This window comes from Schistocerca gregaria, chromosome 2 (genome assembly GCF_023897955.1).
Source record: "Schistocerca gregaria isolate iqSchGreg1 chromosome 2, iqSchGreg1.2, whole genome shotgun sequence".
In the NCBI taxonomy this organism is placed as follows: Eukaryota; Metazoa; Arthropoda; class Insecta; order Orthoptera; family Acrididae; genus Schistocerca; species Schistocerca gregaria.
This window is the reverse complement of record NC_064921.1, coordinates 439,546,796-439,562,815: the sequence shown is the minus strand read 5'-3', so window position 1 is coordinate 439,562,815 and position 16,020 is coordinate 439,546,796. Positions and strand designations below refer to the sequence as shown.

At 42.9% G+C, this 16,020-nt stretch overlaps 1 protein-coding gene across 2 annotated transcripts in view; it reads right to left on the bottom strand.

Moving 5' to 3' along the window:
• LOC126325327 (uncharacterized) overlaps positions 1-16,020 on the bottom strand; it is a 129,434-nt gene that overhangs the window by 41,659 nt on the left and 71,755 nt on the right. For both annotated transcript variants that reach the window (XM_049995166.1, XM_049995165.1), the window contains exons 5-6: positions 8,573-8,657; positions 839-1,059 (exon numbers count right to left, since the gene is read on the bottom strand). In XM_049995166.1, coding sequence (XP_049851123.1) covers positions 839-1,059; positions 8,573-8,657 — 306 coding nt within the window. The remainder of the gene's footprint in view (positions 1-838; positions 1,060-8,572; positions 8,658-16,020) is intronic.

Here is a 16,020-nt window from a genome sequence, read left to right as displayed (position 1 = left end):
CTACTTCGAAAACATTGAAGATAGGTCTCCTGGGAGCTGCCAAACGCTATACGCAGTCAAGTTAAACCGTTCTCGGAAGTGTTTTTCGCGATACATTGCGATCCGCGGGCTCGTTGTAGAACCATAGCGGCTCTAAGAACGTCGAGACTATTTCGCGAACCCAGACTGTAGGTGTGTCAGCAGTTTCCAAGTGTTACTTTACCGTTGACAGTAGTAGTTGTGCTTCCCCGGCCACAGGTATGCTGGGGAAGTCATCTTGGAGGAGCAAGAAGGCCAGTGGGGTAGAAGGGAACGGAGTGACCAATGACAGCTCGTCGCTGTGGTTGTTTATGAGACAGCCAATCATTCCTTTTCAGTGTCCACCGCAATCCGAATGTTATGACAGGTTACGTTTATGTATAGGGTCCGCATTTCTGAACTGGTTACCCTATAGTTTGACGATTCCTATGAACGGACATTGGGTCACCGCGACTGTCAGATGGGCAAATGACTTTCGTTCAGAATAATTCGCCTTGTCTCACGCAGCGAACCTTTTATAGTGAGGCTGCCGATCCAAAATGATTAGAGGTATTGGTACTAGGAGAGTGGGTATTGAAGGCTGGGGATAGTAACTAACTTGATTTAAATAGTGCATTTAACGAAGGTGCCATTGGACATCATATCGATATGCGGGCTCATACTGGAAAGTTCCTTATAAATGTAACTCTTCTCCCCTTCTGAGTACATCGCTTTTTATTGTCAGTCAGTGTGGCTGGGGTATTAGGATAGTAACTCTGCAGATTCATTACACACATTCTGTTTCTTCGTAGTAGAGGAAAAAACAACGTCCAGGGCGTACCTTGCGCTTGGCGACGCTCTGGCCGAGGTTCGACTTGAGGTAGTCGAGCTCGGTGCGCGAGATGCGGGGGTGGACGTGCGGGTGGTCGAAGACGAGGAACCACCAGGCGAGGAACCAGGCGGAGCCCAGCAGAGCCGTGGAGTAGAAGACGGTCGGCCAGCCGAACCATTCCATCAGGAAGCCGCACAGCGGGAACGTCAGCGCCGCGCCCACGCTGCTGCCTGCCGCACGCACAAAACTGAGTCACTCAGCTGCTGGCCAGGTCTCGTGGCGCGCCACAAACAACACCTCGCCGGTAAGGAGCGCCTTTGCAAAGGATTACTCTCGGTCACTAGAAATCGGACTGGTCTAAACTGACGGAAAGAATCGCAACACCAAAAAATAATTAATGTAGAGTAATGAGATACATTTATCGAGGTGACATAGTTAAGTTATCTACTTTGAAGGATCACAGGTCAAAGTACGAGCGAGATAAGCTATTGGAAACCTGAATGCTGGTACATTAATAACCGGTTTAACCACCTGAATACTCAATGCAAGCATGCAAACGTGAGTGCATTGTATTGTACAGGAGCCCGATGTTTGTTTGTGGGATGGAGTTCGATGCCTTTTGCACTTGGTCGGTCAACACATCATCATCATCATCATCAGTGTTCTGCTAAAAGGCAGGTTTTCACGTGGTAGTTTTCCAGGCTGTCCGGTCTTCTGCCATCGTCTTCAGATCTGCAAATTTCCTTTTCCCTTTATGTCGTCTACCATCTTGTATCTCCTTCTTCGTCTTCTCCCACAAACCAATCCTTCCAAATCATCTGCTAGAAAGCACTCCCTTCTCAATGAATGTCCCAACCAGTTGTTTTTTCTTTCTCTTACAACCTTCAACAGACATATTCTCTCACCAACCCTTTCCAGCACTCTTCCATTACTCACTCTTTCCATCCAGCTTATTCTCTCCATTTTCCTCCACGTCGACACCTCAATGCTTCTGATTTTTTTTTTCATTCTCTCGTCTCAGCGTCCATATTTCTGCCCCACATGGAGCCACTCTCCAGACAAAACATTTGCCAAGCCTTTTCCTTGGTCCTTTATCTCATTTGCCACCTAAGAGTCTTCTGTTACTGTTGAATGTCTCCTTCGCTATGGAAATTCGAGTTTTCACCTCCTGGTGACAATACAGGAACGGTTAATGTTCTTTGAGGATGACGCTAAAGTTGTCGTCCGATAATGTCCCATATGTACTCGATTGCAGACAGATGTAGTGATAAAGCAGCCCAGGTAATATATCGATACCCTGTATAGCATGTTGGGTTACAACAGCAGTATGTGGGCGAGCGCTATCCTGTTGGAAAACTCCCCCTGGAATGCTGCTCATGAATGGCAGCACAACAGCTGGAATCACCAGACTGACGGACAAACTTTCAGGCAACATGTTCCTGCTGTCATACGAAATCACACCCCACACCATAACGCCATGTTTAGGTGCAGTGTGTCTAGGGCGCAGACGGGTTGGCTGCAGTCCCTTAACTGGCCTCCTACCCAACACGCGGCCATTACTGGCACCGAGGCAGAAACAGCTTTCATCAGAAAACACAATAGATCTCCTCTCTGCCCTCCAACGAGCTCACGATTGAGACCACTGAATTTGCAAATAGCGGTGATCTGGCGTCAGTGGAATGCAGGCTCGGAGCTGTCCTTGAAGTAACGGATTTGTGACAGTTCTTTGTGTCACTGTGCTGCCAAATGCAGCTCAGATTCCTGCTGTATGAGCAGTACGATGCGCCAGAGTCATACGGCGCCAGAGCCATACGCTGAACACAATAGTCTGCCCTCTTGGTAGTGCCAAGTGACCGTCTGGAGCCCAGTCACATTCACATTGGGTGTTTCTGCAGGGCACAGTAACCTTTGCCCCGTTACATTGCACAAGCTGTTATCCTGTGCTACTGCTTTTTTTCTTCCTAAGAAAGTGATGTCCTTTCTCAGCAGAGCAGTACATGTCCACATACGGCTGTGCGACACAACGTGCTCTTCGTGTTGCAAAACAACTGCAAGATCATCAGATCTTCCGCCAATTGAACATATACTGGACATGATGAAAGAGGAATTTATACGTTCTCCAGGGCCTGCAAGGACCTTTGCCGAACTGCGAAAAGGACGCAAGATGCTTAGGACAGTCTATAGCAGGCTGTCATTCAGCACCTTCATAGTTGTTTGCTCGCAAGAACACATCCGTGAGTTTCCGCCAGAGAGTGGTACACTGTGCGTTGATGCGACTGTTTGGGCATGCTTTATTGTGAATTCGTGTCTTTCATTTGCTCGGAATTCGTTATCATATACTCCTACAGTGACGAACTACCTGTCACCTCACTTGTCAATAAAATTCCCTTGTCTTTGACGGGTGTGCTTTTTTTTCTGGCATCGTAGTTGTAGGTGCTTGTCACATGCTTGCCTGTAAATCGGCACGTTATGAGTATAATAGTGACATCAAAAATCATCTGACTGTGCCAAATATAGAGTACTAAAATCTAAAGTATGCTGCAGACAATGCACGTCATCTGCTGACATCGTAAGCTGAACTGTTTTGTCGAGCTCAATTCTCTTATGGTAGTGGACTGTGTGTTTTTGTGTTGATTTGTTTTCGTGATACATTGCAAAGATTGCACAAGGGGCTGGTGTTTTTTGTCCAAAACTGTGTCCGATGAGTTAGAAGTTAATATTTGAATGTAAGAAGATGTGTACATTCTACAACACCCAGACAAGCCTACACTATACATGACTAAGAAGGTAAACAGATACGGATGTATTAGCGAAAATTCTTTCCATAGTGAAACAGTTAGATCTGTTTAAGGAAACAAATAATTCTCGATGTTATTTGGCACTTAGAGGAAAAATACAAGATAAATTGGATGAAGTAAAAAGACACTGTTTACTGCCTTCTAAATATTGTTTGACATGTTTGTAAATACATATTTCTCAAGAAAATAAATATGGATATTCTGAAACTTTTGGATGAGTCGTATCTATTCTTTCAGATCTCAGAAATTTGGAGAATTTACCATACGATCTTCGTCAAGAATTTTCGCTATGTATTTTGGTTCGATAATTAACTCTGAATAGTCCCCTTAGAAAAATTAATGAATAACTGTGCTGATAAACCTCTTACGTTATTTGCTTTTCAAACAGCATAACTCCCCTATGCTTTCAGTCACCTGAGCCAACCCTGCACTAGGCTTCACAATGCTGGTGACCTGGTACTCACTCTCCAACACTTCCTGCAACTGCTGGCCCACACCTCTACCGTGGGAACTACCTAGCAGCAGAACCTTCTTTCTGCTAGACTTTGCAACTAACCTAGGCCTCCTAATTGCTGAGGACTTCTGCAAGTTACCTACATCTACGGCTACACGAAGCTCCTCTCCACTCAACTCTGACAGTTGGTCGTATCTTATAAGGTGACAGTGTAGTCCTCATGGGTCATTCCTTCTATTCTGTCGAGGAGTTCCTTGAAAAATTAAGATGATTCTCATTGTATTGCTGATAGTGTTTGCTTAAACTTATGGACTGATTTTCTTTCAGGTTCATGAACATTTATTTTTATCTGTTACTACATTTTATGTTGTAAGTTCATATACTGACACGTTCCATGACCCTGGAGATTTGCTCCTTAATTTGGTCCTACGGAACTTGACATTTTAATAAAATAAAATAAAAACAGCTGAGCAAAACTGAAAGTTCTCAGACATTACTCTCTTTACTTATTGTGATCAACACTGAACTGATATAGAATATTTTTAGCGCAACGCAATCTGACTTTTAATAATCCCTACAAACGAATGGCCCTGACTAACAATAACCTATACCTTTCACAAATCACTTACCTCACAAAAATCTTCGTTGCTCGAACTACTGCAATACAGCGAGCGCCACTACTGCGAGCTAAATAAAAGATTCAAACTACTGAAGGCACTAACTACTGATAGGCATAGTTAGCAAATGAAAGATTTTGATAGAGAACAAACAATGTATTTACCTTAATAGTGTTCAAAAGTCATAATATATATAGCAGTTCATGACATCCAGTCTAACAAATGTACTGTCTCTGATGGACACACGTCCAGATCATCCGCTCTCAAAATTCCGCCATCTCTCTCCCCACATCCACCACTGCTGGCGGCTCACCTCCAACTGCGCAACGCTACGCGCTGTTAACAGCCAATTGCCCAACACTACAATAGCCAACAACAATGCAAACCAGCCACAGACTGCACACAGCACAGCCAGTGATTTTCATACAGAGCGCTACGTGGCGTTACCAATATTAAAACCGAAACAGCCTACTTACAACTGCTTCTTCCTACAGTGTGTTGTTATAATTACTACTTTTTTTAATAAAAAGAATAGTCCCTAATAAACTCACTTTCACTTCTCAGATGCTAAACTGCTCAGCAGACAGCTCCCACAACAGACGGAACTTAGGCGCTGACCAGTCGTACAGGCAAGTCTCAGTTCAGGAATAAAACTACAAGGGCGCTGGTGTAGACTCACATGCTACCAATAGTCGATTGAGACAAGAAAGCCACTCGGGTAAAAGGAGCTTTGATCACAGTGACACCTCATTCAGTTAGAAAACTTGCAGACTCACTACATTACGGGCATGTTGTGAGTTTCCGTTTTTCTTTTTTTCTTATAGAGTCTGAATCCCACCACTCTCAGGGTGAAAACTTTTGGTTATGTCAATAACACAATGAAATGGTGTAGGTAATGCCTTCTTGAGGCTTCATTGCTATCTCTGCACACAATAATCCCTAGAGTTATTAAATTAATGAAGTAACAAAATTTTTCGCAATTTCTTCACTTACACACCTTCAATTTCCAACATACAATATCTGAACAAAGTATCCAAACACATGTATGCAATGCGTATTTGACCAGTAAATGTAAGGAGAGGCAGTGTCCTCTGGCAGTATAAAAGGAGGCAGGGAGTACTGCGTTGTTCTTAGAGAAGCAGTAACAACTGAATGGTCGTTCAGGAGAGCTCAATAACTTCGAACGTGGAGTGGAATTGCATGTCACCTGAGTAACAAATTCATCACGGACTTTTCAACGCTTGTAAAGGTGCCCAATTCGACTGTTGGTGATATGTCTGTGAAGTGGAAACTCGAAAGAACAACCACAGCTGAACATAGACGCATATAGTGAAGGACAGGGAGCGTCGAGCATTGCGGTGGGTGAGTGTAAAAAATAGCACGTAATGAGAGGAAAGAATCACTCGTGAGCTCCAGTTAGCATAGTGACTGTGTGTAGGGAGGGCAGCTCCGCATAAGCCAGTCACTCGATTCCAGTCATCCACTGTCCAGCGGCGTCTTTCTCTGTACCACCTCGAGCGTCGTTTAGCACTGACCACAGAAATGTGTGACATGTGAGAAGCTGCTCAGTCATTGGATCCCATTCTTTTTAACTACTAACGCAGGGTCACTGTGCCTGCAGGGCTGCTGGTAGATGTTTGGACCTCACGAGAGATTCCTTCCGCTAATTCGAGCTATTTTATTTTTTTAAAACCACCCTACCCTTTGCCCGATGGTTCCTGTCCGTCAGTACGCGGAGTTTGCCTCGCCTTGGTTTAGCTGTGGCTGTTCCTTCCAGTCACATCACCAACAGTCGACTTGGGCAGCTTTAGAAGCATTGAAATATCCATGATGGATTTGTAACTCACTTGACCTCCAATGACCGGCACTCTTTGGAAGTCACTGAGCTCTGCTGACCGATCCACTCTGCTGTTACTGCTTCTCCACTGACAGAACAGTACCCACCTTCTTCTTTCATACTGGTGGGCTCGCTTCTCGTGACAGCTAGTGGTCGGTTCCGCATTATATAAAGGGATCCATATGTACATTTATAGTAATTTTCTAGTGCTGACCACCAAACTATAACCTGCAAGAATATGGAACACTTTTCTTAAACAGCTCGTATAAATCATAAGCTCCTGTAAATTGCTTAAGGGTGGTAGGACGTACAAATAAATTCATAAAACTTTGTTAGCATGACCAGGAAGGATTCAGGATTCACACTCATAGCAGAGGAAGTTCAAAAACATAAGAAAACAATTTTTTTACATGTGAAATTTCATCATTTTTTCATTTGGTATTGGCTGCATTTGTTGCTGTAGGTACGGTTTTCTTTATAAATAAGAGAGATTCTTCGATGCGTTTTGCACAGCATACAAACCATACTTACAGATGTATGAAACTCTAGAATTTCCCAAATCTGTTAAAAATGTAAAAATTGAGATAATTAACTATAATAACTGTAATAATTTCACGTTATTTACTGTATGTACATGATTATTCTCCCAAGAGGTAGGTATCTCAACACGGTGCCGATTCTTCGTCGTCGTGGTTGGACTAGCAATAAGAACAGTTAAGGGAAATACAGCACAAATTCGTGCTCGTCCATGAGCGTTTGTGCCAGTGCTTCAAGTCTAATGACCTCGGTTTCGACGTAAGGTTAAAGTCTGGGATTTCTTCACTGTTTTCCTTTAGAATGAAACATGGCCTATGGTTCTATTACTGTGCTACAGAAGAGTTTTGAAAGGAAGATGTATCAAGAAAATTAAGGAACACTCGCTGTCTAAGTTATTTTGCGATACTATGGAAAATGAAAACACTGTGGACTAATAGTATGCTTCAAGCGAAGGAACAGACTTTCCTGAGAAGTGTACAAATATGTAAGGATTCTGCAGGTACTCTAGATAGATGCTCCGTACAGTACGTGACGGGTGTACCGTATACCACTATTTGTCATTTCCTTTCCTCATCCATTCGTAAACAGGGCGAGGGAAAAACGACTATCTATATGCCTGCGTATGAACCGTAATTTCTCTAATCTTATCTTCGTGGTCCTTACGCGAAATGTATGTTGGCCTCAGTAGAATCGTTCTGAAATCTGCTTCAAATGTCGGTTCACTAGTTTTTCTTTCAGTTGTATTCCTCGAAAAGAACGCCGCCTTCCCTCCAGGAGTTCCCACTTGAGTTCCGAAACATCTCTGTAATACTTGTGCGATGTTCGAACTTACTGGTAACAAATTTAGCATCTCGCTCCTGAATTGCCTCTATCTTTAATCCGATCTGGTGCGGGGTCTCAAACACTTGAGCAGTACTCAAGAGCAGCTCGCACTAGAAACCTATATGCTATCTCCTTTGCAAATAAAACACACTTTCCCAAAATTTTCCCAATAAACGGAAGTCAATCATTCGCCTTCCCTACCACAATCATCACATGCTCATTCCATTTCATATCACTTTACAACATTACGCCAAACTATTTAAACGACGTGACTGTATCAAGCAGTAAGCTACCAATGCTACGATTTTTGAGGAATGTACGAGGAGAAACAGAGGAGGTTCTTTATGAGAAATAGGAATGCATGATAAATAGCGGAGTGTATGAAAGGAGTAGATAGGGCTGATACGGCATTGCTAACACCATCAACAGTGCACCGCCGAAAACTCTTAACCAAACATACAGGGATTGTTTACTGGCGAGTAACAGGCATGAGCTACAAACACACAGAAAAAGACTAGTAATGTATTTATGGAAAACTAATGGACTGCCTTAGTTTCTAACAGGATAAAGTCAGTAAAAAAAAAAAAAGGCAGAAATCTGGAAAATGAGAGCAGGTGAGTACAAAATGAAGCCGCTATGCTAGACGTACGTACGTCTCAGAACTAGAGAGGCACTTACCCAGATACGCTGTGACGAACTTGCTCCTGTCGTTGGGAGGGATCCAGTTAGCCGTCATGGAGTGCATCGAAGGCCAGGCAGCTCCCTGCAACACACAAGGTAAGGCGTTGGACAAAAATAAAAATTAGTGTTAACCATTGTCAATTTTCCGCGACTAAAAGTTCTGAAACTACTATATTTAAGACTTGTACTTATGGCCCTCAGTAGCCCATACGACAGCCCATATCTATCGTCCAGGTTAACAGTAATAATTCTTGCCGCGTTTCTTGTTACTCGCCCTTAGAGTCTCCAGTACGTTTGTCTATTTGTAGACTGCAGTATCAGTGAATTGTAGGGTCTGACATAGCCTGCCCTGTTGCCACATTTCTGATGATTTTACTTGATGGTCATCTGATGACATCGTACAATGATACCCCCACTCCTGCTCCCAAATTTCTGATGCCACAATCCAAGATGGAGGAAACAGAGTACTTATCCTAAGTATAAAGTGACAGGAATTTTAAAAAATCCAAGAAGCTGGAAGTTTTAAAAATGGCTCCTAATCGACTTGAGCTAAGTTTAAAATGGGCGTAAGTTTAAAAAATCCATGGTTTCTCTCACCATTCTGATGTGACAATCCAAGATGGCCACTTTTGCTAAGTATAAAATCAAAGAGCCCCCATCCACTAAGTTTTAATGGTGAAATGCCTCACTTGTGGGTTAAACATTTACGATGTATGTAGTGGGACAGGGAGAGTTTTATTACCTACTATGTTTAAACAATTACTCGCAGCCCAGTTACCCAAAGTTTAAAACTAAGTGATGTAACAGCCCACTTGTAGGTTAAATAATTTCCTCTCTATGTGTAGTAGGATAAAACAGGAACGTTTCTTTATTTGTTTAAGCTGTCGCAAACTGACACAAAGTTGTGACTGGCAGGGTTCGCCATAACCGCCAACAGTCACCGATAGGGCTGCACTAAGCCGTGCGGTGCGCAATCTCCGACAGCAAGACGTGAGGAAGCGTCGGGTTGCAATGCTTCTAGCTGACATAGGAGTCTCAGCTCGAGAGCCGCTGTCTGTGAGAATGGAGAGACCATCTCCACCAGCGGGAGGCCGGCTGAAGTCGCCGGTGCTCGACACCCTCTGCAACATCTTGTGACCATATGTCAGAGGAGTCTAACACTACTGTGGCGTATCTGTAATGGTTGTGGGAGGTATTTATAGAGCCTGGAATGCGGCAACATGGGAATGCGCTACGTGTGGCGTCTTTGGATCAGTTGTGGGAGCTATTCATCGCAATATGCACCAGCACGCTAAGGCCAGAATGCCTGTAACTATCGTTTCGCCAGGAAGGTGGGAGAACGGCACTATTTACAATGAGACATAAGGTTCTTGCAGACTGCTGACGATTCTCTCAGATGTCAAACAGACCATCCACTCACCATTCGTAATAACGAATCTCGTATGAAAAATCTGTTCCATATTATAGCGTGATTTGCAATCTTTGTTGGAGTGTTGCTAATAATTTTTACAGGTAAAGCCACAGCCAGATCCTGGTTCGGTGAAAATTTATAGTCTCCATGACAGACGGCAGTATTATTCTTTGACTAATACAGATTGTCCTGAAGGTAGGCTTTGGTGCTAATGACATTTAGCAGAAGTAGAATCCGAGGAGAGTTCTAGTTAGGCAGTACGGGTAGCGCCAAGTGGAGATATGCTTGACAGTGTGTGGGTCAACCTTTTACACGAAATATAGCGTCAATTCTTTGTAATAGGTTGGACAAGCCCTTGATGGGTTTCCTGAGATATGAGTTATCAAATTTTTTACAAAATGCTCAGGAGCTTCCGGTTGGGCAACTGCGCAACTGCGATGTTGTCCATCATTCCGACAGAATGCATGGTACCTCCAAGAGTTGGGGGTTGGTCGTCAGTAAAATGTGTTTCTTGCATAGTAACACAATCGCAGAACAGGGGGAAATTAGTAGCCTGACTTGACTGTTTGACGAGGATGCAAGATCCAAAATTTCTCTGTCAGTTCAAACATGATAATGCTAACACCCGAGTGATGAAATCTAACTCACTGGTGCATGATTTGGAGGTGCACGAAGTGGTACTGCCCATCACGCAGTACTGAACGACGCATGTTATCTGAAAGTTCAGTGAAACAGAGACGTCCTCCTATTCTCATAAGGATATACTTGAAACGTCCCCTTTGAAAAATTATACATGACTGGGCTTAAACTGGCACACAATATTTTTGGCGCAACGCAATCTAACTTCCAAAAATCCCTACGAAAGAATGGCCCTGACTAACATTAACCTATACGTTACACAAATCACTTACCTCACAAAAATCTTCGTTACTCGAACTACTGCAATACAGCGAGCGCCACAACCGCCAGCTAACGAAAAGATTCAAACTACAGAAGTCACTAACTACTGAGGCACAGTTAGCAAATGAAAGATTTTAATAGAGAACAAACAATGTATTTACCTTAATAGTCATAATATATATACATATATATCAATTCATGACACCAATTCTTACAAATTTCAAAACTCCGTCATCTCTCTCCCCACGTCCACCACTGCTGGCGGCTCACCTCCAACAGCGCAACGCTACGCGCTGTTAGCATCCAGCTGCCGCTGCTCAACACTACAATGGCAGACAACAATGCAAACTAAACACAGACTGCGCACAGCACATCCAGTGATTTTTCATACCGAGCGCTAAGCGGCGTTACCAATAAAGATACCTAAACAGCCTACTTATATAGCCCCCATGCTCCCCACAAAAAATTTTACAAATTGTTTTGGGCAGTGGCCAATACAGATTTGAAAAAATTTTTGATAATTATGATTACAATAACAAAGAAATCAAATGCACACACTTATTGATACAATGTTGGTCAAAAGCTAAAATTTTCTCACAGTCCATATAGACAGTTCTGATCATACATAAAAAGAAAATTGCAGTGTTTTTCTCAAAGTCTGAGTAGTAAAAGAAAATGCACACGGAACTAGTGGATTTCCATGCAGTCTTGAAGAAGTAGTGTCGTCCTTCCCTCTGCAAGACTCTTCGATGGTGATTGTGCACCTGCGCAGTCGCAACAGATGGCTGAAGGCCATCTCTACAAGGACTACAGTGGGTCTGCAGCTTTGATGGCCCACCAATACCATTATTTCTACAAGGACTGCAGTGGGTCTGCACCTCTGGTGGCCCACCAATACCGTAATCTCTACCAGGACTACAAGGGGTCTACTTTGTGATGACCTACCTACCAATATTCTTCAAAACTTCGACTGACTCTGCTGTGGGTTTGCTCTGTAGTAGCCCATTACCTGTCTGCATGTCAAGAGTCAGCACTGTCTTTCCGTTGGAAGGACAACACTACTTCTTCAAGACTGCATGGAAATCCACTACTTCCGTGTGCATTTTCTTTTACTACTCAGACTTTGAGAAAAACACTGCAATTTTACTTTGATGAACGATCAGGACTGTCTTTATGAACTGTGAGAAAATTTTAGCTTTTGACCAACATTGTATCGATAACTATGTGCATTTCATTTCTTTGTTATTGTAATTATGAAAAAAATTTTCAAATCTGTATTGGCCACTGCCCAAAACAATTTGTAAATTTTTTTGTGGGGAGCATGGGGACTATGTAAGTAGGCTGTTTACGTTTTCTTATTGGTAACGCCACGTAGCGCTCTGTAAGAAAATCACTGGCTGTGCTGTGTGCAGTCTGTGGCTGCTTTGCATTGTTGTCTGCCATTGTAGTGTTGGGCAGCGGCAGCTGGATGCTAACAGCGCGTAGCGTTGCGCAGTTGGAGGTGAGCCGCCAGCAGTGGTGGACGTGAGGAGAGAGATGGCGGAGTTTTGAAATTTGTAAGAATTGGTGTCATGAACTGCTATATATATTATGACTAGTGAGGTAAATACATTGTTTGTTCTCTATTAAAATCTTTCATTTGCTAACTATGCCTATCAGTAGTTAGTGCCTTCAGTAGTTTGAATCTTTTATTTAGCTGGCAGTAGTGGCGCTCGCTGTATTGCAGTAGCTTGAGTAACGAAGATTTTTGTGAGGTAAGTGATTTGTGAAATGTACAGGTTAATGTTAGTCAGGGCCATTCTTTCGTAGGGATTTTTGGAAGTTAGATTGCGTTGCGCCAAAAATATTGTTTCAGCTTAAGCACAGTCGTGTATAATTTTTCTAAGGAGACGTTTCATAGGGGACGTTTCATACTGAAGAAAGGGACTGAAACGTGTGCTGTTTTGACCCAGCAGGTTATTCTCCGCCTTTCTTCATTGAAATATAATGGGATGAAAAAGTTTCCTGTTGGACATGGCAGATGCATATAAGATGCAAGTGTCGCAGGTCGAGTCCTGTTAAGCCATTGCTGATGACAGTGCTAGGTTTCAGATTTGTAACAAAACGTAGAATCCATCCTGTAAAGCGCAGTATTTTCCAATAGGAGCTGCACTCTGTGAAGTCAAACATCGATTCCTTGGTGCTTACAACGAGCACTTGGTGATGTACCTTTTGAATCTCTGAGGCTGAACACCTGGAGGACCTGTGCGCCATGATGCTCTGTGTCACAGTAAGGAAGATGAAAACAGAAATTTCACGGATGAGCCTCCTGAAGGTATATTTGGAAGATTGTCTTGGTTAGGACACTGGAACTATTGTTATTGAGATGTGCTGTTCGTGATTTCTGTCATATAGTTGTGGACATAGTTATCCGAGCGGTTTGCATCACTTTGTATCTAAGAAAATTCAATCGCTGAAACGTCCACAAAGTTGGTATTCTAACGTCACGGTTTGTAGTTTAGTCGAAATAGATTGAAAGCCTTGTGCCTACAAATGCTCCAGACAGTTCTCGATATGGCAGATTAACATTTTGAGTACTTGAAGATGGGGAGGATGCTAACTATATGTGCAATCAACTAGCAGTAGCATACAAAACTTGGGATTTGAAGATTAATTACCAAAAAACAGAATACTTGACTAATGATTCAGATGAACTATACATTGAATGAAAAAATCAAAAAGGTAAACACTTTCTGTTATTTGGGATCCATTTTAGAAATCGAGGTAAAATCAGAGTCAGAAGTCAATAAAAGAATTAGTAGCGGACGGAGGGTCATTGGGATGCTTAACTAAGTCTTATGGAGCAGGAATGTAATGAGCAGAACTAAAAAATTAATATACAAATACACATTAGAGAGTGTGGTTCTGTATGGAACGGAGACCTGGACAATTAACATGAAGCATATTAAAAAATTACAAGCTCTAGAGATGGACTTTTGGAGAAGATCGGCAAGAATCTCCAGGAAAGAAAAGATAAGGAACACCGAAGTAATAAGGAGAATGGAAATAAAAGAAAGAATATATGACGTAATAGATAGGAAGATATCACAGTGGTACGGGCATGCACGACAAATTGAGAAAACCAGATTACCAAAATTTATACTGGAGTGGGAACCGGAGGGGAGAAGAAGAAGACCACCTGGCTCCAAAATGTACAACACACAATGAGGAGAATGGGCGCAGAGGAAGATCGAAACACCTGGAGGAATATTTTGAGAATATAGTTTAAGAACATTTATTATTTGTATTGTAATTTCCAAGTTAATTATTATGTTGGAGATAAGCCTCTGTAATGAGGAAAAGCTCAAATAATAAATAAAAAATAAAAGTACTAGAAGCCTTGTCTTGCTGTGTACTAGATAAATGACGACAAGTGTCATAGATTAGCTGTAGAAGATAACTGGCAGCACCATCCGCCCATTCGGAAAGGATGACTAGTGTTAACTTATATTTTTGTAAATGCCCGCATTTTTTCCGCGCATCAGCTTTGCGTGACTTTACATTCTAGTGAAAAGTAACTGCTTGTATCTGTTTTAAGTAGTATTATCTACTTCAATTTTAATTTTCGTTTCATTAGTTGCAGTTTCGACCTTATTCAATTTTCAAGTGGTTACCGGTGTTGGAAACACAGAAGTAGGCAACATAAAAAACTTAAAAATTACCTGAAGCTCTATGGCTTGTGTCAGCCTTTGTCACACATACTTTCGTTATGTGACGGATGGGATAAAAATACATGAAACTAAATGTCAGTAACGAACATCTTATCCTTTCCGTCACATAATGATGGTGTATGTGACAAAGATTGACACGATCCATACTCAAGTCATTTTTCTTCTTTTTAATGTTGACAGATGTTGTGTTCTCACAATCTGTAACCATCTGAAAATGACCTAAGGTCGAAACCGCAATAGTGCATACGGCACGGCGAATGGCGAAACCGAAGTCATTAAAAAAAACTTCAGGCTGCAGCTGAAATGACATTGCGGCAGGCGAAAGCTGCGACACATTTGGTACCGTTGGAATCCCCGGGAGGCCCCGTTACCACTGCGTCTTCCGATTCGCAGCATCTGACTGGTCTGTCTTCACTGGAGAGTGATTGGCGTACAGTGGTAGAACAGCGCATCTCTGGGCGGAGAACTAAAGTTGAACTGGTCACATGGCTGCCCTCTTAAACTGTAGCAACAGGTACGACGTGTTACTCTTCTGAGCCAGCGCGGGATGCTTCGCCTTTTGTGCCAGTGGCCGATCTTCCTACCAAGTCTGCACAAGTCTTGGGCAAGTGCCGAGGCCTGGTATGCTAGTCATCGAGACCTATAACTTCAGGCCAGCTTTTTATGGAGCACCTCAAGGAAACAGAAAGGTTAGTCGATAAATAAAGTCAATGTGCACTCGGTACATTTGCCGGGAGGTCTCATCCGAGATGTGGAAGAGGCCCACCCAGCAGCTATTGCAACCAGCTGCAAATCCAGGCTCATGTGCGTAGTGTGCTAAAAAGAATGGGACAGATTGGTCGAACAGCTCACGATAAGTGGTCAGTGCTAGGCGGCGATTGAAGCGGTGTAAAGAGCTGAGCAGTGAATGAACTGGAAACAAGTGATTTGGAGTGATGAATGACGTTGTATCCTGTGGCAGTTCGGTGTAAGAGTTTGGATGTGGCGAATGCTTGAAAAACTGTGCCTCCCATCATGTATAGAGCCGACAATGAAATATAGACGAGTTGACTTTACGGTAAGGTAGTATATTTCATGGTTCGGGTATGATGCTGTTATTGCGCTTAAGAAAACGCTAAATCCACGAAGACACTAACAGCTTTTACAGCGTTGTGTACTGCGTACACTAGAGGAGCAGTTCAAGGGACTGTAAGTAGGCTGTTTAGGTTTTCTTATTGGTAACGCCGCTTAGCGCTCGGTATGAAAAATCACTGGCTGTGCTGTGCGCAGTGTGTGTTTAGTTTGCATTGTTGTCTGCCATTGTAGTGTTGGGCAGCGGCAGCTGGATGCTAACAGCGCGTAGCGTTGCTCAGTTGGAGGTGAGCCGCCAGCAGTGGTGGACGAGGGGAGAGAGATGGCGGAGTTTTGAAATTTGTAAGAATTGG